Here is a 25,456-nt window from a genome sequence, read left to right on the forward strand (position 1 = left end):
CTCTTTGTAAAGTGTGCTGGGACCATGTGTGAAAATGCACTTTAAAATTGATACAACTTGGATAGTGAAGCACAAGCTTGGATATATTAATTTTAGCTCAAAGAGGAGCAAAGTGTCTCAACAGCACATCTCCATCAATCCCTGTTCTGTACCATTTTCCAGGTGGTTACTTAAGCAATCAGGTCAGAGGAGGTGTGGTATATGGCCAATATAGCACGGCTTAGGACTGTTCTTATGCGCGACGCAACGCGGAGTGCCTGGATACAGCCCTTAGCCGTGGTATAATGGCCTTAATACCACAAACCCCCAGGGTGCCTCATTGCTATTATAAACTGGTTACCAAAGTAATTAGAGCAGTAAATATAACTGTTTTGTCATACCCGTGGCTGTCAGCCAATCAGCATTCAGGGCTTCAACAACCCAGTTTATTAAATGCCTTATATCAGGCGTTTACAGTAACAGCCTGTAAAGAGAGACAGAAAGAAAGAGAGCGAGGAGAAAGTGGATGGAAAGAAGTGGTGGTGAAGTAAGAGGACCCTAGGGAAGGTCCATATTGGGGGGTGGTAGCAATTATGATTATCATGCATGGCCACAACGTGACCTCTGGTAGGAGGTTCCTAATGGAAGCTGTAAATTGTCCTTTGGTCTCAAGATGCTGACTAGGGAGCTTTTAGAAAACCAAGTAAAGCTCTATGGACCTCTGGACCTGCATGGCCACAATAGGCTTTTGGAACAAATGGGCTTTAGCAATTAACTTCCCTGGTTAAATATTCCAGAGACATCACAGGTTCCCAAAGAAATAGAGTGGGCTGTAAATCAATGCGGATGGTTGATCGATAAGCAGGCAGAAACGGTCAGCAACAACTCTTATAGAGGCGGTATTGCAAAGGTAATTAATTTGTTTACTTTAAAATCAAGACTAAAGCACATTATTAATGCTAAATGAACTACAGTAGTAATGCTAAATGAACTACAGTAGTAATGCTAAATGAACTACAGTAGTAATGCTAAATGAACTACAGTAGTAATGCTAAATGAACTACAGTAGTAATGCTAAATGAACTACAGTAGTAATGCTAAATGAACTACAGTAGTAATGCTAAATGAACTACAGTAGTAATGCTAAATGTGTATCACTTTTGTGTTATTTTATTCCTCTGAATGATTAGTAATTCATAGACAGCCATTGTAACTACTGTAAGAGGTTAACAAAATGATTTGTTATGGATTGCATGTACAGAACCTACCATAGCTAGTGAACTGATTTTGAACCATTGTGCCCCATTATTTAGCAAGGTACTTCAACCAAAAGGGGCATGGCAACAAGCACAAAGTTAACTTGTGTTCCATTTCAGCACCAGAGGTTTAAATTCATTCACATTCAAATTCAGATATAGGCTCCAGCTCCAGCTTCATTAGACACGGAGAGATAGTCAGTAGTCAACCTTCATTCCAAAGATCTTTTCATTCTATTCATTTTTCATTCAACTTGTTTGTAGACAAAATCATCAAAGCAAAACCGTTTTAAATCTGGTCTTGTTGTAGATTGAAGTGTTCTTTATGTAGCAAAACTAATGGGGGGAGGGAAAGCATAATTAAAAGGATGGTTTGACAAGACCCCACAGGAAGGCGTTTAATGATCAGATAAGACATGGTGTTCGTTAAGAACTCAATTGGACTGTGCAAGCAAAAGGTCATTCAAATGCGAGTCAACTCTTCACCTACTCTTTCCCTCCTAAAACAACCTGGTCTCAGAGCATTTCGTATTATTCTGTACATAAATCCGAGACACTCCATTTAGTATGATATGTTATGTTTCCATGGTATGTATTAATCTGTGGTTGTCCATCACCCGTTTTGTATATGTTATGAATTACAATTCGTATAATATGTTACAAATTTGCAAAATATATATATATATATGTCACAAATTTTAGCTAGGTGGCTAACGTTAGCTAGCTGGCTAATGTTCGGTAGGCTAGGGGTTAGAGTTGAGTTTAGGGTTGGGGAAGGGTTAGCTAAAAAAGGGTTAGGGTTAGGGGAAGGGCTAGCTAACATGCTAAGTAGTTGCGAAGTAGCAGAAAAGTAGTAAGTAGTTGAAAAGTTGCCAATCTGCTAAAATTGTGTTAAGTTATCTGTGATGAGATGGATTTACATTTACTATTCTACATCTAGTCAATGAGAGGCTGTCCTCAACAGGAGAGACTCTATCATATCCTGTTTAATATTCAAGACTATGTATTGACGCAGCCTTTTTGCTTGAATGAGATTTGGGGACACGAAGCACATGGTTTAAAGAATGTGTCATGCCAGTTTATGAATATCAGAGTATCTTTGAGAGTTTTATGGATGCTTTTGACATTCCTGGACCACTTATGGCACATTATTGCAGCATTACACTCATCACTGGGATGCTCAACATTACAAACACAGACAGACACCTGGTTCCAAGGGGAATTAGTAGGAAAAAAGGCACAGAAGTAGGCTGAATCTGAGGAATATATGCTGTACCCTAAAATTGATTTGAAAATGATTTAAAACAAGTTTGCAACATTGCAGTAACAAAGGTGTGACATGCTAGCACAGGAGATTGGTGGCACCTTAATTAGGGAGGACGGGCTCATGGTAATGGCTGGAGCGGAATGGTATCAAATGCATCTATCACATGGTTTCAATGCCATGTGATGGATGTGTTTGATGTGTTTGATGCCATTCCATTTCCTCCGTTCCAGCCATTATTATGATCCGTTCTCCCCTCAGCAGCCTCCACTGCTTGCTAGATACAGGTGACTGCCTGGGTAGTCTTTGAACATCTGTTTCAGTGTTTTTGAGCCTCAATAAGTATCTGCTACAATCACTGTAGGACTTTTCCCAATTAGCAGTATATTATGTCTATTATACTCCAGTGGGGAAAAAACCTGTACCGCACTTGCACGAGTGCTGTGCTGACATGGATCTCAATACTCTTGGGTCCAATTTCCTCTGCCTAGCTGGTTCTTGAGGCTCTTGAGAGGCTGTCCGAACAAATCAACAGAACGGTGCTTCATATCTGTTAATTGCGTCAAAGCTCCCTGTGCTTCATTGCACCTTTTTGTGTTTGTTGTGAAACTAACATGTAGAACTGTCTAAGACCCGAAGAACCACAAACAAGTGGTCAAAGTGACATTTGATATTGCCGGGTTACTGGAATACATTTGATTTTCAAATAGAATTCGGAGGGTGTCATTTGAGGTCTTGCCCATTGGCTAGTATCTGGATTGCTGTTCCCTGGTTTATCAATAATACCGTTTCTAATTGATCACGTGGAGGGAGAAAAAACTGCTACTTTTGCGGCACTAGCAGAGTGTAGATATCAGTGGATGGAATCAGCCCTTCTTTGTTGCATTAGGACTTTTTGCTGTGTTTCATTCTGGAGCACTCTTAATATTTATGCGTGAGTGGTGGAAATACCTGTCGCCTTACCCACCCCCCATTTTTGCCATTATTGGAGTGCCTATTCCATCACTGGAGGGAAGCATTTTCACTCACTGGCTCCCCCTCATTCCCATTCGACTGTAGAGAGAAGAGAGTGAGGAGGGGAAATAGCTTTATATTCCTGCTTTAAGTCCCAAGACCAAAAGTATCTCCTCTAGCTGAGCAGGAGGGAGGAGTTGAGAGCTTTCTAGGCAGCTTCTGCACAAATGGCACAAATCACTGGAAACTGGGAGCAGCGTTGCGGATATGAAGAAGAAGGTGATGAGGAGAAAGAGTGAAACAACATCTGAGCAACAGGGTATGTCTTTACAGATTTCCTAAGTGACTGATTGCTTCAGGAATTGAACTAGACCCCTGCACCTGCAACATGTTATTATCACACCTGTTCATCTGTTGATGAGAGACTAGTGTTGGATAATAAAGAGAGGAATTCTGTCGATCGAGAAATTAATGCGTCATTTTTTTATTAAATCGTGATGTAAATCAATCGTGAGGTATATCCCTAAAAAGTCAAATACAGTACGTGCCTTTTTGTTGGTTTGGTTTGCAAAGACTATTCAAGCCTGAGTACTGGACAGCTGTGTGTATCTGGAGCATCGGAAAGGATATTATTTGTATGTTTTGCCTGGGATTTTTGACACCAATTCAACCAGAAAACCCATCATGATTTCTGTATGTAAAATGAATAGCCCGAAGCTTGACTAAAAAGACTGCCTTTTGTCTTGAACCGTATGTGTAGCCTTGGAACAGAGATCATTATGGTAACTGCCCCCACATCAGAATCAATCAGCCCTGGGTCTCTACCTAACGATGCCCAGGAGACCACTATCCAGAACAAAACAGGAAAGAGGAGGAAGAGCATGCTCAAACAATCATGGATGGAGATCACCGTAGCTTTCATGAGGAGGACAAAAGTCCACGGGCTGATGTTCGTCTTCTCCCCAGACAAGACCCTGACCCAACGGATCCTTTGGCTCCTGGCCTTCTTTGTGTGTGTGAGTCTCTTGTTCACCTGGTCTTGGAACCGCATCCTCTACCTGATGTCCTACCCGGCCGTCACCAGGATTAAGATGGAGTGGACTCACAACATGTCCTTCCCGGCAGTGACCTTCTGCAACCACAACCTGTTCCGGGTGTCCAGTCTGACCAAGGTTGACCTGTACCACTGTGGTTACTGGATGGACCTGATGCACCAGAACCACTCGGTTTTGGAGAAGAGCTTGGCACTTCTGAGGGACAACCACAAGTACAACCTTCTCAGCCTGCTGGACTTCAACGGCTACACCCCGCCTCCTCGTTACCATGTCAACACCACCGAGATGATTGGCAGGCTGGGCCACCAACTGGAGGACATGTTGCTGGAATGCAGGTTCCGGGGGGAAAACTGTACTCACCAGAACTTCACCACTGTATGTAAAGTAATATAGCCTAGAGATATCACGAAAGACGTCTGTGTGGGGTTGCTGATGTGCGTTTTGTGTACAAGGTATTAATAATTCATTCAATGGTGTGTTTGAATGATATTCACTCTAGCGGATATTCTCTGGGCAGGATTGAAGACACTGATGTTTTAAGGCTTAGCCACCGGTATGGTCAGATGGATTTGTCTTGACCTTGTCCTTTTCTTTTTGTTTTGCTTATACAACATACTAGTTGTTCAGTGAATTGTAAGAATACAAAAGAATACAGATACGCCTAGTTTATAGGATGGTATTGATCGGGTAGAAATACGGTTATTTTTATTCCTAACATAGATCACAGTTGCGCATTGTTTGCATGTTGGCTGATTTTCGAAGCACAGTGGTACAGTATAACAAAGTCAACCCTCAAAGCTATCACATGACCTCTCGAAACATGAACTTCAGTGAGTGCTATTCAAACCACTCCGCCTTTGTGTCCCTCTCTCTTAGCAGGGGAGAATAATAAAAGCATCGATAATTCCAACATTATAAATGAGTACTAATGACAGTTCCAGCGTTTCAAATGAAACATCTGGACATTCTATTGACACTGTCCATCCATTACATGAGCTTATCCCCCAGAGAGATGGCTGGCTTCATCAGTCAAAATAAGCCCCAGACTGCACTAGTCTATAGCAGTCGGTTGCTCTCAATCATTTTTACCTCAAAGCTATTGGCAGTCTTCAAACAGATTGCTGTTCAATTTGACATGGAAAGAAAATGTCATTGTTAGTCACATTCAAAAGCTCGCTAGACATAACCAATTTATCAACAGTATAAGATTGGACAAAATATGAGTAGACAACTTGGGGCCTGTGTTTAAAGAGAGTTTACCTCAATTACGAAATGACAAATTGGTTTCCTTACCCTGTAAGCAGTCCATGAACAAGGTATGACAGCAATCCATGCTTGGATTGCCGTCATACCTTGTCCATAGACTGCTTACAGAGTAAAGAAACCAATACTTAATTTTGTAATTTGGGTGAACTATCCCTTTAAGCAGCTGACAGACACAGAGATTTGTATCGTGTGTGTCATTTCAAGTTTTATCCGATTATGTCAAATTCCATCTAACGGAAGACTTTTGTCTTCAGGTGCCGTCTTTTGACAGTTTTGACAGAGATTTCCCACAAAGATTAGGTACTTCAATGTGAGGCATGCAAGGCTCGTTATAGGGATTTTATTACATTCGAGCTGCTGTTTTTATAAGGTTAAACCTAAAAGCGTTAGAATTCCAGCTGACATTTTGGTTCTGGCAGGGGCCAGTTGCTCAGAGGGCCTCATTATGGACAGGAGGGGAGAGGAATCTGAAGCCCTGTCATGTCTGTCTGAACCCATGTGAGTCTGAGATGGGACATGGAAGACTGACTCTGATCTCTGGAGAGAGGCTTTGTTATGCTATCAGAGTCATCCCTCTCTCTAAAAACTTTCACCACAATGGATATTGAAAGGAAAATCTTTTGCCCACGCCATAGGATTCCTCCCTATGGGTTTCCTGTTTCTCTTCAAATGTATAGCTGTGGGACCAGAGCATTGAGCCAGGAACAGCAATGGTGATTATTCTAGCAACAGGGCTTGTCTAGACCATGCTCATGTCTGCCAGTGGCTATTAAATACTGACATATTACGCCCCAGCTCAAACCAAATGGGATTTGGCAGTGTAAAATGAGTGGTGACCTTATCCATCGTAAGGCCTTATTAGTTAGATGAGACACAATTCTCCCAACAAACGGGTGTACCTTGTACATGGTAGTTGAAATAGCAAAACAAGAGAGGCAAGCAAGTCTCATCCCATGATCTTGGATGTACAATATGTCCATGTGGACAGATGTAGGGTCTTCATTTGATCACTCTTTTGTTGCTGAGAAGTTTCCTGCACCAGCTTTGTGATTTACATAAATTAACTGAAAACCCATACTTATTAACAGTATTGCACTTTTCATGTAGCTTACTTTTGGCCAGCAAATAGCCTAACCACCGATCAAGCAACGTTATGGATTAAACGTTCAAATCCTGTTGTTGCAGGATCATTTTGCTGTGACATATATGTCCAATTAAGACCCGGCATCTGTGTGTACACTGTATATGCCTATACCTTTGTGCTAAATCACTTTTCATTTCCTGTGGTTACTAAGATACACGTGGAGGATAACTGTATGACATAAAGTACATGCTTAGTGTAGATAAAAACCCTCTGAGCACTCCATGGCCAATCAATTCCACCTCTGTGAAATGAAATCACTTACGCAGCCAAATGGACCCAGAATTCAAAGGCCTTATTGCCTTTACCTATTTTAACTTTGAGTTTTTAGTTATAGCTCACCAGCCATGAGTGTCAGTTATGAAAAGCCAGATGCAGCATTCTAAGAAGCTCCTAAGGCTAACTTCTGCTCTGTTGGCAGACATGAGAGGAAAGTTGCCCATCTCGGAGAGAATTTGTCAAATTGAAGAAAAAAAATACACGAAACGTCAATGTAACTTGTGAGAGGTGCCAAAAGAACACGGTGCTGTTATACTGGGAAATCAGCACCGTACATCTCTGAATCAGTACAACTAGTTGGGTACAGCTACGGGCTAAATATAGTGTGCACCAACAGTTAATATTAGATTACCATTGAGCTGCAATGGCATAAATTCACGCTTTCCTAGGGCCCATAATATAAGTCACTTCCTAATATAAATTGCATTTGAACAACTTAATTTAGTGCTTGGTGGGATGGGAGAGGGTGGGTGGGCTTTGCCTATATTGCTTAATAAAATCTTTCTGTTTTAATGGAAAATAAGTGAAAAAAATAAGTCCTAAATAAGTATATAAATTACTCAGGGGGAATATAAAATGGGGCTGGGTAAAGATTGCCAGTTGCTATGTTACCGGTGTTCAATTATTTATTAATTCATCAATCTATATAGCATCTTGTTTGGTTCAGTGTTTTCTCTGATAATGACCTCCGAAGCTTACCTGCCCAGCAACCCTATCCCCAACTGCAACCTGCAGTAAATTAGTCTTGACAGAGAGCAAGACGGAGAGCAACCATTGCACAAAGTGACTGTGCTGTTTACTCGCTATGTCAAAACAATGTTGTTACGTTGAATTCATGCGATTTACCTTCTTCTTCTTGCAGATTTACACGCGGTATGGGAAATGCTACACCTTCAACTCTGGCCTGGACGGCAACCCGTTGTTGACGACGTTAAAGGGCGGGACAGGAAACGGGCTGGAGATCATGCTAGACATTCAACAGGACGAATATTTACCTGTTTGGGGAGAGACAGGTGAGTACGCAGTCGTATGACATACCTTAGTTAGAATCCCACAATAACTAATCTGTCCATTTTAATGCAGTAATGACTGGATTTTGGGCCATGGTAGAATGAACTTTGAAAATCAACCAGCCAACTGACATGCATTCAAGGTGCCTTCCTATAGCACAGCATTTCACCTGGACAGTATTACAACAACAGATGATGCTGTTCAAACAATTATCCAACACAACATTTAATGTCTCCATCTTGGGAAAAAGGGTTCCTTCTTAACAGTGCATTTCAACATTGGCTTTACCACAACAACCGATATCCAGTAAAAAACATCCCATTCCCAACACACCACTTAATGCCTTCACTCCGGTTAAGGAGAGGAGCAGAGATTTCTGTTGTTACATTCTCTGGCCTGCTGTATGTATCCACAGACGAGACCTCGTACGAAGCAGGCATCAAGGTTCAGATCCACAGCCAGGACGAGCCTCCTTTCATTGACCAGCTGGGATTTGGTGTGGCCCCTGGTTTTCAAACTTTTGTGTCATGTCAGCAGCAACTGGTACCTAATGCTCAGCCTCTCGCACAAACACCTTTCCCTCCCTCCCTTCCTTCCTTCCTCCTCTCGCTCTGCTTTTTGTCCGTGTTTTTATCCAAACCTCCAACCCTTCTTCCTCGTCTTGTCATTGGCTATACCTACTGTGTCTCAGAGCCTGGAGCAAAATCAGTTGTGTTTACCATTCATGCATGGAATAACATGCAGCCAGGGCATTAGCTAATCCTGGAGAACAACAAAAAACAGTCTAATGACTCTGAACTGAAGTAGTAACAATGTGGTATTCATTACCCACGATGCATCCAACAATGGATACAGAGGGAAAGACGGATTGGATGTACCAAGCAGACACTGTCTATACATTTATTTACACTGCTATCGGTGGGCCAGAGCTAAAGTACCCCACACATCTCCGACAGCTCAAAAGTACATTTTCCATATAATGTTGCTGGCAATGACTGATCCCACTTAGGATGGGAGAAAAGTAGTATAATATCGCTGAATGCTGCATAAATTGGATTCAGTGATGCGTAATAACACTGTGTAGAGAGAAACAATAACATTCGGAAGACTTTGGTTTGCTTTTCACAAAATGTGTAGAACCATAGCAAGCCGTTGTTAACTTTTTTTGTAAGAAGGAAAACCATTTCAGTGTGAACTTTACATTTTCCGGTGTAACAAAAAAGCAATGTAGCACAATCACCGTGGCTTTGCAAGAGAGGGCAAAAAATATGACTAAGCTTGAATTACTGGCCGTGATTAAAGTGTAGTCAGAATTGGCTCCCAAGAGTAGCACGCATTCAGCAGAAATGACACGTCTTCAGAAGCTCTCTCGCTTAAATCAACTCCACTCAGTAGAAATACAAATCACGGATAATTGAGCATATCTGGTACAGCGTATCAAACAGATGTTCTAAGGATTTCGTTTACCTTGTGTGGATAAATTTCAGATGATATTGAAATTAGAGCTGAAAAAATACTTTAGGTTATAGGCTACAGTGACTGTAAGCACGGTCCTATAAATTAGCCTGTATCTGATGGGCCCTGTGACCAGTCAAAATGGAGCAATATTCCCTAGTAGGCATCAGCCAGTTGTCAGATACGAATAGTAAAATAAGGCAATATTAGGACCTCAAGTGTCATTTTCATACCGAACTGAACTGAAACGTCCCCGAGAACTCCGCTTTCCTCGTGGTCGCAATGGCCATCCTTTTTTTCAAATCCTTAGGTCATCTATTTCACTGTCCTGCCATTGTCACTAACTGTAACCACAGGGCAGGATAACAGCACCCACAGATTCCAGATTATGCCAATGAATGTCAAACATCAATTTCCTTGATCAAACATTAAAATAATGGAGCCTTGTAGACTTTTAAAAAAAAGATAATCCTGAATCTCAAATAGCTAATTGGCTAATGCTATGGGTTATTAACAGACCCTCTTAGCAGATCTTTTCCCTGTAATCAGTGGAGAGAGAGAGAAGTAATAATGTTCGGGGTATGCTCCAAAAAATTCCCTGGACTTCATTAATAGAACAGGGAGGTATGCCCATAATACCCACATTGATTTTCACATTAAAACCCCAACCAAATCAAAACATGTCATGAAAATGAGTAATCATTTTAATGCGAGAAAAAAAATACTGTAGCATCACACTGTTGAGGAAAACTCGTTCCAAGGAACAGGCAGAGCTCATTATTCTGCTTATAAGAGTTTATTCAAGCAATTGCAGGGAAGCTCACACTCCGGATGAAACTGGAGAGGAACTGAACTATTGCTGATGAATCATACTTCATCTACACAAAGAGCTGTTTACCCTTCCTAGGGGAGGCAAGCTTACATGAGAGATAAGGGGTACTTGGCTGTCGTACAAACAAGAACAGGTTCTAACCAGTTTTCACAGCCTATGTGTGTCTAAGATTGGGGAGTGATAAGATCTTTAGAGCCTAAATAGATATAACAAGAATTCAGCCTTTGCTGGGCCTTTAGACAAGGAGACAGTAACAAATCACTATTTTGTGCAGTGTATGAAGAGGGTACTGGACATTTGTGGAAAATTACCAGTGATATAGGACATATAGTATTATTCAACGAAAGCATTTACATAGCATTAGACTGCAACAGACCATTTTGCCCCAACAACACACTATCAAACCTATTGCAATAACATGCCACTCAGCCTGCAGCCTGAAGTCCTGTGATTATAACTTGAAACAGTGACAGGAAGGTGAAATACAGCTGTTGAAAGATACAGCTGTTGACAGATATTTCCTTTGGCAACCACTTTATTGTGAAGGACCTCAAAAAAAGTGTCATCGGAATCTCAATGTCATGTTTTATACACTCATTGAAGATCCTCAAGTCACAACTTAGTTTCTCTTCAGAAGTTAGTGAAAACTCAGGGTTCAGGGTTTTTATAACTTTTCCTGCTGACAGAGTTACAAAATGTAATTATCAGGATTATAAATAAATACCAGAAAAATATTTGAATGCATGAAAATTACACCTTGACCTACAAGTTATTCAACAAGTTATTTTATCCCAAAGAAGATTTCCTATCAAGGGGCTCTTCAAAACCCCTCTCTCCATTTTCAAAAGAATAACATGAGATGATTGCTTAAGTGCATCTCTAAAACAGACAATTGGACACCACAATCCAAACAAATCTGAAATCAACTGACTCCCTGTAAAATAGCTGTTGTGTATACAGCAAATGAATCTCCTCTAATGACTAGAGCAATTCATTGACATTAATTGTACTGAATTGATTATTGTACCATATAAATCTGGACGGATTCAACTATCATACTAGTATCACCATCTCAAATCAAATCCAAATGGATTGATACATTTTTTTAACCCCATGTCCTTCGACTCTTTATAGCTTTTCAAACCCTTTTCAGAGGAACTGATGAATACATGACTTATCATACGTCCCTTCACCAGAACCAGCCCATATCTACCTCACTACAACCACATGATACAAACATGTAACCCTCTCACAATCTCAGTGGAAGGCAAGTCTGACCTAAAAACCAGTCGTTAAAGGACACATTCATTATATACCAACAAAACATAGAATCACTTGGTGTTGAAATTTGGAGCAATATGTTTACAAACACGTCCACCAATCAAGCTTTGAGCGGGTATGATCAATTATTGCAAGATGGCTGAATGACAAGAAATCACAGTTTCTGAACTAATTTGGGCTGGTGTCCTCAAATCTGGGCACAGCTGTTTTGGGGCTCAGTAAGATGAACACCAATAGGCTGGATGGCTGGCTGACTGCTTATATTCGGGGTCCAAACCCCGAATGTTGTCCTATTCGTTAATGCATCACTGTTACTGCTCTCTGTTAGTTGGTGACGTGTTTACTGGTCCCTCCCCCAGATGAGACGTCCTATGAGGCCGGAGTAAAGGTTCAGATTCACACACAGTCAGAGCCTCCTTTTCCCCACCAGCTGGGCTTTGGGGTCGCCCCCGGCTTCCAAACGTTTGTTTCCTCTCAAGAGCAGCGGGTAGCGTACCGTATGTCTGTCTGGGTATGCTGCATGTATGCCACAAGCTAAGAGCCACCCAATTACATTCCCCCTTCAAGTCTTCATGACGGAATGGACCAATCATCTCCCTCCATGTGGCTGTAGTGACTACATTTCAATGTCTGTCCCTTCCTGGTTAATCTCTGTCTTCTGTCTCATTATAACTACCATCACTATGGATTAGGAACACATAATACTATCCTTTCCACTTCAGCTAACACATCCAGCAGTCATTATCCATTCTTTGTCTTCATACAAGCTGTTGTATATGGTGCAACCAGTATTATTGTGCAGTTGTTTTGTTGTTTAGGGCTTTGCATTTGAATGTTTCAGACTGGTAGGATACTCTTCATCTGCTTAATGTCTCCTAATGGCCAATCGTTGTGTTTAATGTGGCCCTTTTAGAGCACGGTTCTATCCGTCTAGAGGATCTGATATTTCCTCCGGGTTTTTATTTCCTAAGGGGACAATGGTTATGAGAGCCTGTAGGCTTATTGAAGACTTCAAGTTTTACATTTTAAATCACTTCAAGACTTATGCCGGGCGTACACAACTTTCAAAATCCAAACAAAAGGATCGACGCTGGTACAGATGAGAAGCAGGTGCAGGGAGTGAACATTTAATAGCAACGGACAAGGAATAGGACAGGACAGCGTCGTGACATGAACACATAACGACATTAATTGCAGACGCAGGGAACAAACAGTGGAGCTGACAGAAAAGGGGAAGGCAATCAACAAAGTGAAGGAGTCCAGTGAGCGCTAATGCGCGTAATTATGGTGACAGGTGTGCGTAATGAAGGGCAGCCTGGTGCCCTCGAGTGCCAGAGAGGGAGAGCGGGAGCAGGCACGACAGAGCCTCTCAAATTAAACAACCGTCCTTCCTGTCGTTTTTTGTCTTGCACACATAATGGTGCAGTCTCATAAATGTTTTCAGTCAGACATTCATGCTTGCCATACAGTTGAAGTATCTAGCCAATACATTTTGAACTGAATAACATTACTTGGAACTTCAGAGCTGTAATGATGAGACACTTTGGCTTTGGTTAAAGGCAAGTATAAACGCATACTAGTAGTAGTCATCGCTCCTGCTTGAGAGTCTACACATTCTGGGTGATGCAATATAACGTAGCTCTGGCGAGCTATCATTGGCTATTGCTGATCACCGTTCTCAAAACTTGTCATTGCCACATCGTTTAGTGTGCGAACCACTAAGTTGGCAAGACAAAAAAATACAGGGAAGACAGTCGTTTAATGTGAGGCTCAACAATGTTCTAATTTTGAAAGTCGTGTAGTACACCTGGCATTACTTGTTGTTGGGTTGGTATCCAGGTCAATTATGCCTGATTGTTTGTACCGCTGAGCAGCTTTTTTTTTTGCAATACTGTTTGTTGAATGCACAAATTGACTGATGACGATAAGTAGCTAGTATTTCTGGAAGTCTTAACACAATAAGTTTTGTTAAGTAGATTCGTAGTACTGTTAGACTTTCAAACCTTTGAGTGAAGTTTTCTGTACTGTTTGTATCTCATCACACTGCAAATAGTTTATCAGGGAAAGTACCCAATCCAACATCATTTGAATAACATTGTGGTTTTTGTTACCATACAGTACATCATAATCAGCTGCATTCATTCCTAAAATGTAGGAAGTCAAGGTTTGCATAAAGTCTGTCAAGACAACAATCCCATTGTATTCATCTAAAAACCTCACAAACATATCTACATACTGTATACAGTAGAACATTCCCTGGGAAGTATTTAAAACAATAATTCCCCATTAATTGTGGTGTCCAGTCTGAAGTTACACATTTACAGATTATATTTGCCCTGTCTCCATACCCTCCATGGTACTCTGCTTTCCTTTCAGCACGAGACCTGACTTGCATCAGTGATTTACTGCATGGTGTCTGCCTGCTGCTTTCTGTGAGCTGTGTTTACCAGCTACACCGTCGTCTGAGTGGAATATTCTTGTAGATGTGAACAGCATCCAGAAAACATGTATTTCATTACGTTCCCTTATTAAACGTTTGATACTTTTCTGTTTAGTTTTTTTGTCTGCTTGTGTGCACTTTTTATGTTGGGTTTCCCGCTGGGCTGGGATTGACTAGCTGTTATTGACAGTGGTTCCTATACTGTGCCAACATACTGAGGGGAAACCTGTGCTCTGTTTTTTTTCCCAGCTTCAGTACCTGCCTCCCCCTTGGGGAGACTGCAAGTCCACTCCCATCGACTCTGAGTTCTTCTCCACATACAGCATCACAGCCTGCCGTATCGACTGTGAGACACGCTACCTGGTGGAGAACTGTAACTGCAGGATGGTCCACATGCCGGGTACTCACACACATTGGCTTGACCATCACATAGTTCACCAATGGAATAGGATGAATAATGTTGTTGTTGTTGTTGTTGTTGTTGTTGTTGTTCTGCATGGGAATATGTAATTATGTTAATGGGATGAAGTTCACATTTATATTTTACAACCCCCCCCCCATTTATATTTTACCGCCCTCTCTCTCTTGTTGAATAGGGACCTCAATGGTATGCACACCCGAGCAGTACAAAGACTGTGCAGACCCAGCTTTAGGTAAGGCAGACAATGGTCATGATATCTATATTAGGAATATGAACTTGTTATTAGTAGATACACCACACAACATTTTTATGAAAGCCCTGAAGCACAAGGCAAAAAAAATACAAATACTTACTCTTGGAATTATCTCGTTTGAACGACTTAGTATCTCGTGTGAACGACTTAGTATTTCGTTCAAACGATTTTTCAAAAAACTATTTAGTTGTTATTTGTTCTCATTTAGACCTCATTTGGTTTGTGTAATGGTTGCTGCAGCCATTCATTCACTGATTCCATCCATTGATATTATTATTCATTGCCAGTTCTTTGACAGCCGTCTGCTTTGAGTACCAGAGCATGTAAGTGGGCGAGTGTGGAGCGAGGAGCAGAGCATAATTAGAGAACATTTTAAGAAATGTTGTCGGCCTTCTCTCCCACTCCAATTTCGCTCTGGTACTGCTCAGCCACAAACTCGGGGCATGCTCTGCCTAGCATTTTTCATTTCCTTTATCCCCATTCTTTTAATTAGGCCTTTTCGGTTGTAATTATTTAGCCTTTATCTAGTTTACATTCAACTTTCTAACATTGGGATACGTAGTTTATATTTTGAAGGACTTCAAATGTATTAATGGATGTTTTAGGTAGGCAATACATAGGCTACTGTAAAATGTGTTTTTTGTTTTTTTGGGGGGTGGGGGGGTAGAAACACCAAAATATAAATCAATTTAATGAAGCTAAAATATAAAAAATAAATAATGAAGGACCAGTATCAGCTTCTTTTCATAAATTAAAGGGAATAAATCATTTCAAACTTCATCGGTCAAGACTCAAGCACCAACAAGCTGTGCATTGAGCATGGGAATTGTGCTCTACAAATTAATTATTATATAATATACAGTGCCTTGCGAAAGTATTCGGCCCCCTTGAACTTTGCGACCTTTTGCCACATTTCAGGCTTCAAACATAAAGATATAAAACTGTATTTTTTTGTGAAGAATCAACAACAAGTGAGACACAATCATGAAGTGGAATGACATTTATTGGATATTTCAAACTTTTTTAACAAATCAAAAACTGAATTAAACCACAAAGACCAAGAAGGGTTTCCAATGCCTCACAAACAATGGTTAGAATCACCTTTAGTAGTCTATTAATAGATGGGTTAAAATAAAAAGCAGACATTGAATATACCCTTAAGCATGGTAAAGTTATTAATTACACTTTGGATAGTTTATCAATAAACCAAGTCACTACAAAGATACAGCCATCCTTCCTAACTCAGTTGCCAGAGAGGAAGGAAACCGCTCAGATATATGAGGCCAATGGTGACTTATAGTTACAGAGTTTAATGGCTGTGATAGGAGAAAACTGAGGATGGATCAACAACATTGTAGTTACTCGACAATACTAACTTAAATGACTTGTACAATTTTTTTTCTTCTCCAAATAATAAGGCACTCAAGTAAAACTGCAAAAATGTGGCAAAGAAATTCACTTTATGTGCTGAATACAAAGAGTTATGTTTAGGGCAAATCCAACACAACACATCACTGAGTACCACTCTTCACATTTTCAAGCATAGTGGTTGCATCATGTTATGGGTATGCTTGTCATCGGCAAGGACTAGGATGTTTTTTATGATAAAAATAAACAGAATAGAGCTAAGCACAGGCAAAATCCTGGAGGAAAACGTGGTTCACTTTTCTTTCCAACAGACACTGGGAGACAAACTCACCTTTCAGCAGGACAATAGCCTAAAACACAAGGCTTACCAAGATGCTTAACCAAGTTGCTTACCAAGATGACATTGAATGTTGCTGAGTGGCCTAGTTACAGTTTGACTTATATCAGCTTGAAAATCTATATCAAGACTTGAAAATGATTGTCTAGCATTGATCAACAACCAACTTGACAGAGCTTGAATATATTTTTTAAGAATCATGTGCAAATATTGTACAATCCAGGTGTGCAAAGCTCTTAGAAACATACCCAGGAAGACTCACAGCTCTAATCACTACCAAAGGTGATTCTAACATGTATTGATTCCGGGGTGTAAATACTTATGTAAATAAAATCCAAAGTTAATTGTTAAAAAATAAAAAGTTTTCACTTTGTCATTATGGGGTATTGTGTTTAGATTGGTGAGAACAAAAATCTATTTAACATTTAACATATTTTGAATTCAAACACAACAACATGTAACACAACAACATGTAAATAAGTCAAGGGGTGTAAATACTTTATGAAGGCACTGTATTCGAAAAAGCCTGAATGTAAGTAGACCCCTTTCCTTCAATCAAATTACCTAGTGGTCTCATGGGCAGGATGTTATTAATACTTTTCATAATTTCATAATTAATAAGCATTCTTTCTTTTTTTACACCGAAAATATAGTGTTTTTATCTCAAAAGGTTTTTGTTATATTTCAGTCTTCTGTGATGTAATAGTGGGATGCAAACTTCAAATGTAAGACATTTCAAATCTATATCTGAATAGCCTAGTGGTTAGAGGGTTGGACTAGTAACCGGAAGGTTGTAAGTTCAAACCCCCGAGCTGACAAGGTCAGCCCCTGAACAGGCAAGTTAACCCACTGTTCCTAGGCCGTCATTGAAAATAAGAATTTGTTCTTAACTGACTTGCCTGGTTAAATAAAGGTAAAAAATAAAATAAAAAAATACACACAAATCTAAAGGGGTGAATGAGAAAATGTACATATAAATATATGGATGAGCGATGACCGAGTGGCATAAGCAAGATGCAATAGATGGTATAAAATACAGTATATACATATGATATGAGTAATGTAAGATATGTAAAAATTATTAAAGTGCCATTATTTAAAATGGCATTGTTTAAAGTGACTAGTGATCCATTTATTCAAGTGGCCAGTGACTGGGTCTCAATGTAGGCAGCAGCCTCTCTGAGTTAGTGATTGCTGTTAAGCAGTCTGATGGCCTTGAGATAGAAGCTGTTTTTCAGTCTCTCGGTCCCAGCTTTGGTGCACCTGTACTGACTTTGCCTTCTGGATGCTAGCGGTGTGTACAGGCAGTGGCTTGGGTGGCTGATGTCCTTGATGATCCTTTTGGCCTTCCTGTGACATTGGGTGTTGTAGGTGTCATGGAGGGCACTTAGTTTGCTCCCGTTGATGCGTTGTGCAGACCACACAACCCTCTGGAGAGCAATGCGGTTGAGGGCGGTACAGTTGCCGTACCAGGCTGTGAGTTGGAGGCATGCATGGCCACGCTGTCGTGGGTGAACAGGGAGTACAGGAGGGGGCTGAGCACGCACCCTTGTGGGGCCCCATTGATGAGGATCAGCGGAGTGGAGATGTTGTTTCCTACCTTCACCATCTGGGGGCAACCCGTCAGAAAGTCCAGGACCCAATAGCACAGGGCGGGGTTGAGACCCAAGGCCTCTAGCTTGATGATGAGCTTGGAGGGTACTATGGTGTTGAATGCTGAGCTATAGTCAATGAATGGCATTCTTACCTCACGTCCAGATGGGATAGGGCAGTGTGATGGCGATTTCAATGTCTGTGGACCTGTTGGGGCGGTAAGCAAACTGAAGTGGGCCTAGGGTGGCCGGTAAGGTGGAGGTGATATGACCCTTGACTAGTCTCTCAAAGCACTTCATGATGACAGAAGTGAGTGCTACGGGGGTGGTAGTCATTTAGTTCAGTTATCTTTGCCTTCTTGGGTACAGGAACAATGGTGGCCATCTTGAAGCATGTGGGGACAGCTGACTGGGTGAATTGTTTCCAGTAGGCTATATTCTTATCACCTTTTTGAAAACATAGACTCCCGTTCAATTGTCATCCTCCACAGACTTCTTGGTAGAAAAGGACAATGACTACTGTGTGTGTGAGACACCATGCAACATGATACGCTATGGCAAGGAGCTGTCCATGGTGAAAATACCCAGTAAAGCATCTGCCAAATATCTGGCCAAGAAATTCAACAAAACTGAGCAATACATCGGGTAAGTACCTGGAAAGTTAAAGTGAGTTAACATAAGTGGTGTAGGGATCATATGTTTGCATTTTGATAAGAAACCTATCATGAATGAAGTATGATTTTGTTATCCACAGTTCACATTACGATTGAGAAGTAATGCAAAATGTCTCAGAATTGATAAACAAAATCAACCAATTGTTTCTCTAAGATGTACGTTGCAGCGTAACACCTTTTGTAAGTGTTTTTTTAATTATTATTTTTTTGTCCCTAGAGAAAACGTACTCGTCCTGGACATCTTCTTCGAGGCGTTGAATTATGAGAAGATTGAGCAGAAGAAAGCGTATGAAATTGCAGGGTTGCTTGGTGAGAGATTTTCTTCCCTACCAGGCTCATTATCTGTTTTTACAGACAGAGAGGAAACGCACTAGACCTAAAACACAAATCCTCAGCAAGCACTGGGCTAAACTCCTTCTGAGGCTGTTTTCTTTTGAACCTTTTCTTTTCGAGTCTCGGCTGAATGTCTTTTTATATTGTACTTTGAAAGAGCACTCAGTCAGGAGAGGCGGATGAAAAGCAATGTCTGGATGGACAGTCCACAGTCTCACAGTTTCCGCTCAGCTGGCTGAGATACCAAGAGTTCAAGTAAACGTTTCAATAAGGGTTTAAGGCACTATATTATTACCTGACCGACTGGGTTTTTGCCCTGTCCATGTCTGTTCATCTTTCATCCTCTTTTCAGGTGACATCGGAGGTCAGATGGGTCTGTTCATTGGAGCCAGTGTTTTAACGATACTGGAAATTTTCGACTACTTATATGAGGTAAAGTGGAAACACTCAGATTTGTTTAATCACCTTAAAGTATTCTCAAGTAGTACTGTAGAGTTAATGATGATGAATTGTCTGAATTTAATCAAAAATAAGATAAGTCCTTTAACCTAATGATATTGTCTGTCTATATGGGTTGAAGTGTTTGCATGTGCCTGGATTGTTGTGATGTTAACGAGATGTTCTTTTATTTAGGTATTTAAGGATAAGGTTTTGGGTTACTTCATGCGCAAGAAGCGGCCACAGCGTTGTCCGAGCGACAATCTGGTAATTTGAGTCTCCCACACTGCACTGGTTTGTAGTTCTGCACTGCACTACAAACAAAATAACGCAATGTAATGTTTCAGAAACTCAAGCCTTTTTCAAGACCAGTCAATGACAGAGGTGGAACACTAATCAATGTGAGCACTTTTTCCTTAATTATAGACAGTATGTGCCCAAACGCCTGGTTCCAAGGTAGTGAAAAATCCCTGGGTTTCTGTTTCTTGCATGAGTTGTCTGCATGCACGGTTGCTTCAATCTTGGAGTTTGGCCCATAAACTGATGTGGAAGAAAAGGTGAGGGAAAATATGTCCTGGCCCTACTCCTGAGATAACTGCAGCTACATGTTCCAAGAAGGTATTTCCCTACTAATATTTATTTTTAAAACTCTCTATTTTGATAAGACTGAACGGACAGGAAAGCTTTAAAATACACTTTTGTTGTTGCTAGTTAAACCTATCAAATATTATAGATTTGGACACTTAGACATAGTTTTGACTTTTAGTCATTTAAACAGCTGAAAAAGCAAGATGTGTTTGATAATTATATTCATAGATATGGTTCTGTATTTTTGTGTGTTTGTTCAAATAAAAGGATATGTCAGGTTTATTCAGAGCATTCTATGTGACAAAGGATAGAGAAAAGTAAAATTGTTCAACTGGATGTACCCTATGAAAGATCCACTATTGGCATTCAATCCTGTCATTATATACACATTGTGTGAGCACTATGGCTGTGTTACACAGCCAGCCCTATTCTGATTTTTTTTGTCTTTTGACCAATCAGATCAGCTTGGAAAAGATCTGATGTGATTGGTCAAAAGACCAATTATTGAAGAAAATAAAAAAGATCAGAATTGGGCTGCCTGTGAAAATATCAGCTTGGTAGTGATGGAACCCATCATATCTGAACAGTTAAATCTGGGCAGATGGAATAAAAACATCCCTGTTTCCATGCCTGTTACCTTGTTTCATAGTAAGTCAACAGAGTAGAGTTTAAAAAATACATTTTGTGGCATTTCACATCAAGTTTTCCTCAGGCTTTAGATGGTTTAAATCAGCAGAAGCCAACAATGTTATGTTACATACATTACTGGAGGCACGTACTGCAACATGAAACAAGAACAGGGAGCTTTAGGTGGATGTAATGCTGTGTTTCACTACCACATATAGTTTCTCCACCCATGTCATGGACTCATCCATTATTGAAGGCTTTCTTTGCATTAAAACATAATGATAAGCCATTTGTGATACCTTTGACTCTCATGTTCTCCAATCCTCTCCTTCTTTTCTGCCAACTCCATTCACCTTCTCTCCTCTCTAACCACCCAGTGAGTCAATCTGCATTAGATAAAGTGCTAAATGAAAACAGTATGAGCAACGTACTGTACGCTAAAATATAGTCATGCACATGACTGTTAAATGTAGTGGTATAATAGTTCTAGGACTACTTACTTAACATAGTACATTATATGTACTAAAATGAAGGGAGCAAATAGCAACCATTTTCAGAACAAGATACAGTATGTTTATTATTGAATGATGAATATCTACCCTTTTTTAAGCATTACAAAACATACATGGCAGAGACTGGCAATGGTATCTTGCTTTCTCAAATTGATCTGATTTTTGAAACTTTAATTGAATTCAAATGGCTGAACGGAGGTAGCTCTCTGTGACCTTTAAGTATTAGTGTGCAGCGTTCTTGTCTATACTCAATCGATTACACAGGGCTGTAGGCCTAGCCGTTTTGCACAGACAAACTTACTTGGAGCCAATTGTTTTACTTATCAGCTCTGCATTTGATATTTTTGGGGTCACCCTCATCTTTCTATTTTTCATCATGTCTATTCCAGGAGTTTCCAGAGAACCCAACCAGCCCTGGTGTCACGCCTAATCATGCCCCCAGGTAGCAAACCCCATTGATAATAGATCCTCCCTCCCATACTGTCCTTCTTTTTCAGACATTCTGGGAACCATTTCATACATTTCCTTCCTGGTTAACAAGCTGTTGGTTCACCTAAAGCTGGTTTGGTGGTTGATTTTTTTAGAGATACAAGTAGTGATCACTTTATAAATGTTATTTTCCAACACAGCAATATGTCAATGATATTATAGCCAATCAATGACTCTCAATGCCATAAATCACTTTGCCTTCCGAGATTATTATCGGTTTTATTATAAACAATGAGTTGGTTGGATTCTACATCTGTTAAGAACACTTGGAACTTTGCTAGTCAGCAATACAGTCTTGCTTCTTTTTGTTTCTGAAGATGCTTTCCTTCCCTTAGGATAAAATGCAGTTTCCTGAGAAAAATATAGATATAGAAATACAGCACTTGTTGTAGCTAGTACAATAAAAGCCGATCCGCAGGGATCATCGATATTATTTCCTACTAGCTTTCCTGCAGGACCGAGATCCGTTTTAGGGGACCATTTGTACTGGATCCTGTGCCCAATAACATCACTAGATGCATTCCTTAGTGATGCTATCACAGGTCTGCATGCAATGCAGTTTGCACCAAATGAAATGGTTGTTCATCTGCTTGAATAGCGATCTACATCTTTGGCTATTGCTTCTTTTGAACCCACACAACGGCAACATATTAACTGAAACAACCGCAGTTGCACTAAACGAATGCAAACATAATGTGTGTGTGTCAATGACCATGTACAAATGAAGGTACTAATATCGAGACAAGGACTGAAAAAACTGTTTTCTTTTCTCTTTCCCTCCTTCGCCCATGCCATACCCCTCTTATCTTTCTCTCGTACTCTGTCACCTCTCTGCCCATACCGTGAAACATTACTGACCTGTTGCAACTGTCCCCTGCACTACCACGTTAATCATTTTTCTTTATATGTTATCCCATTTGTTTTGAATTATTTTGTCAATGTGTACACTATGCTTTCAACCATCTTCCTGTCTGATGCATCCACGATGGTTAACATCATGTTATGTCACTTCCTTCTGTATTCTGTTTTCCATTTGGTCCCGGTTATGTTGAATGCTCCTTTATTTATTGTTCTTTTTCTCTTGTTAATGTCACATCCTCTCCCATTTTTACTGCAACCTGCATGCCTCTCTCCTCTTCTCCTCACTCTCTCATCACCCACCCCTTAATACGGTTGAACTCCTCTTCCCCCTTACTTTGTCTTCCAGAGCACCTGTGACACCCTCCGGAGTCACTCGGACAGTCTCGGATTCACACCGAACATGTTACCTCGTCACCCGACTCTAGGCAACTTTGAGGAGTTTGCTTGTTGACAACATAAAACAGGGATCTTCGGGGTTTGACAGCAAACTGTGAAATAACTTATATATTATTACAAACATGGTCAGTGATAAATACTCAAAGAGTAGTAGGATCTGTGAATTGCCTGAATAGAAATAGAATACTATCATAAGAATAAACCACTTTTAAAACAGAACTCAGGTGATAGGGCCATATCAAGGCATCGACTCTACACTATGTATTGGATGTTTCATTCATGTTGCATTCACTTTAAACAGGGTGACATTAGAGTGTGTTTGAATCGGGTTTAATCAGCCTATTAAAGTTTCAGCTTAGTAATGTAAATGGAAAGGCCTTCAGAGCGGTCTCATTTTATCTAAATTTATACACCTTTGTAATCACAGTCTGTTCTGGTGTGCTGAATATCGAACCGAGAGGCTAGCGATGGTTAGCACGTGTAGCATCAGCATATCCAGGTCCATTCGTAAATAGAACAAGAGAGGAAGTTGAAAGATATCTTTCTGGTACCACTCTTTCATTTAGTATACCTCATTGTGAGTAAGAAAAATCAGATTTCAGTGATGCCTACTCAACTATGATCACAATGCTCCAAGGAGCTGACTTGAATCCCAGTAGTAGACTGCTGTTGTAATTGTTGCCTTGTTGTACTCAAGTTATTCTGTTCTGAGATTCTTGATCATCTCATTGATTTGAAGTATAATACCAAGTGATGAAAGCCTCTTGTGTAAGGTTCCAAGAAGATACGCTTTTGCAAGATCACTGAATGCCATTCTTGTTTACAAGTTACATATTGAAGAGGGGAAAACAAGTGTATATGTTTGCACAAATGAACAATCACAAACTTTTCCATCGATTTTTAGAAAATACGAACATTGTCCATGGTTATGTATAGTGCTCCGCTCAATGTTTTCTATCTGTTTACTGCTGAAAAACAATTCACATCAATGACTAAATGTTATTCTGTCGTGGTTTCTCATTTTTTTTTGGGGGGGGGGGGGGATAGTGTTATCAGACTGGCTGGACTGTCACTGGAAAAGAGCACTAATCACAGGAGTCTGCTGTAACTTAGCCTCCCTTCTTTTTCACCACTTTCATTAGAATAGATAAACAAGCAAGACGATGCACCCATCCTTAAAGTTAACATATGTGGGTGTTGAAATGGTTTTGTTCCATGGTCATGGCTTTTAACTGCTACAGAAACACTCATTAGCACAAGTCCCCTGTGATAGTAATAGATTCTCTATTGGAAACTAGTGAAATACAAACATTTTCAAGGTGGTGTTCAAAATATTGATTGAAATGTGTAAATACTAGATCAAAAATAAAGAAATGAAATCTTGCTCGTATGTTGATATATTTAAATGCAAAAAACAAAATATAGAAATATCCATTATTGCTGTTGCACCAGAAGGGAATTAGAGGACATTGCATTTGGATGGGAGCAGCTCACTTGCCATACGAACACACAATGGCCTACCCCAAGGATTGCCTATTAATCTGTGTTGATACCCAAGTTGACCTCAAGTGTCTTCCAACTTCCATTTAATTTCAGGATGGACACCGAGACAGATTATTACAGTGCTTCAAAAACATTCTATTCAGTTCAGTTGGTTTGTAACACTGAAATGCATTGTATAACTGCATTATTATATACTATTGTTATTGAAATTTCAGTACATGTAATAAGACTCAAATAACAGTCCGTTTGTGATGTGTAAATGATCAAATATAATAAACTGTATATTTAACCACCTTCCTATGTACACACCTTTTAATCTTTGTTGTCAGTCTAATTGCTCTCATGCTACTGTTCCTGTTCATCACAGTTATCCATGCTATATATATATATATATATATATATATATATATATATATATATACAGTGCCTTGCGAAAGTATTCGGCCCCCTTGAACTTTGCGACCTTTTGCCACATTTCAGGCTTCAAACATAAAGATATAAAACTGTATTTTTTTGTGAAGAATCAACAACAAGTGGGACACAATCATGAAGTGGAACGACATTTATTGGATATTTCAAACTTTTTTAACAAATCAAAAACTGAAAAATTGGGCGTGCAAAATTATTCAGCCCCCTTAAGTTAATACTTTGTAGCGCCACCTTTTGCTGCGATTACAGCTGTAAGTCGCTTGGGGTATGTCTCTATCAGTTTTGCACATCGAGAGACTGACATTTTTTTCCCATTCCTCCTTGCAAAACAGCTCGAGCTCAGTGAGGTTGGATGGAGAGCATTTGTGAACAGCAGTTTTCAGTTCTTTCCACAGATTCTCGATTGGATTCAGGTCTGGACT

General features: G+C 40.1%; 1 protein-coding gene across 1 annotated transcript in view; it reads left to right on the forward strand.

Moving 5' to 3' along the window:
• LOC139377376 (acid-sensing ion channel 1C) overlaps window positions 1–19,905 on the forward strand; it is a 174,107-nt gene extending 154,202 nt beyond the window's left edge. Inside the window, exons 2-9 of the mRNA XM_071120402.1 lie at window positions 8,057–8,207; window positions 8,621–8,748; window positions 14,463–14,613; window positions 14,810–14,866; window positions 18,676–18,829; window positions 19,076–19,167; window positions 19,544–19,623; window positions 19,825–19,905. Of these exons, the coding sequence (XP_070976503.1) occupies window positions 8,057–8,207; window positions 8,621–8,748; window positions 14,463–14,613; window positions 14,810–14,866; window positions 18,676–18,829; window positions 19,076–19,167; window positions 19,544–19,623; window positions 19,825–19,905 (894 nt within the window). The remainder of the gene's footprint in view (window positions 1–8,056; window positions 8,208–8,620; window positions 8,749–14,462; window positions 14,614–14,809; window positions 14,867–18,675; window positions 18,830–19,075; window positions 19,168–19,543; window positions 19,624–19,824) is intronic.
• Window positions 19,906–25,456: the final 5,551 nt, after the last annotated feature.

This window comes from Oncorhynchus clarkii, chromosome 20 (assembly GCF_045791955.1).
Source record: "Oncorhynchus clarkii lewisi isolate Uvic-CL-2024 chromosome 20, UVic_Ocla_1.0, whole genome shotgun sequence".
Taxonomy (NCBI): domain Eukaryota; kingdom Metazoa; phylum Chordata; class Actinopteri; order Salmoniformes; family Salmonidae; genus Oncorhynchus; species Oncorhynchus clarkii.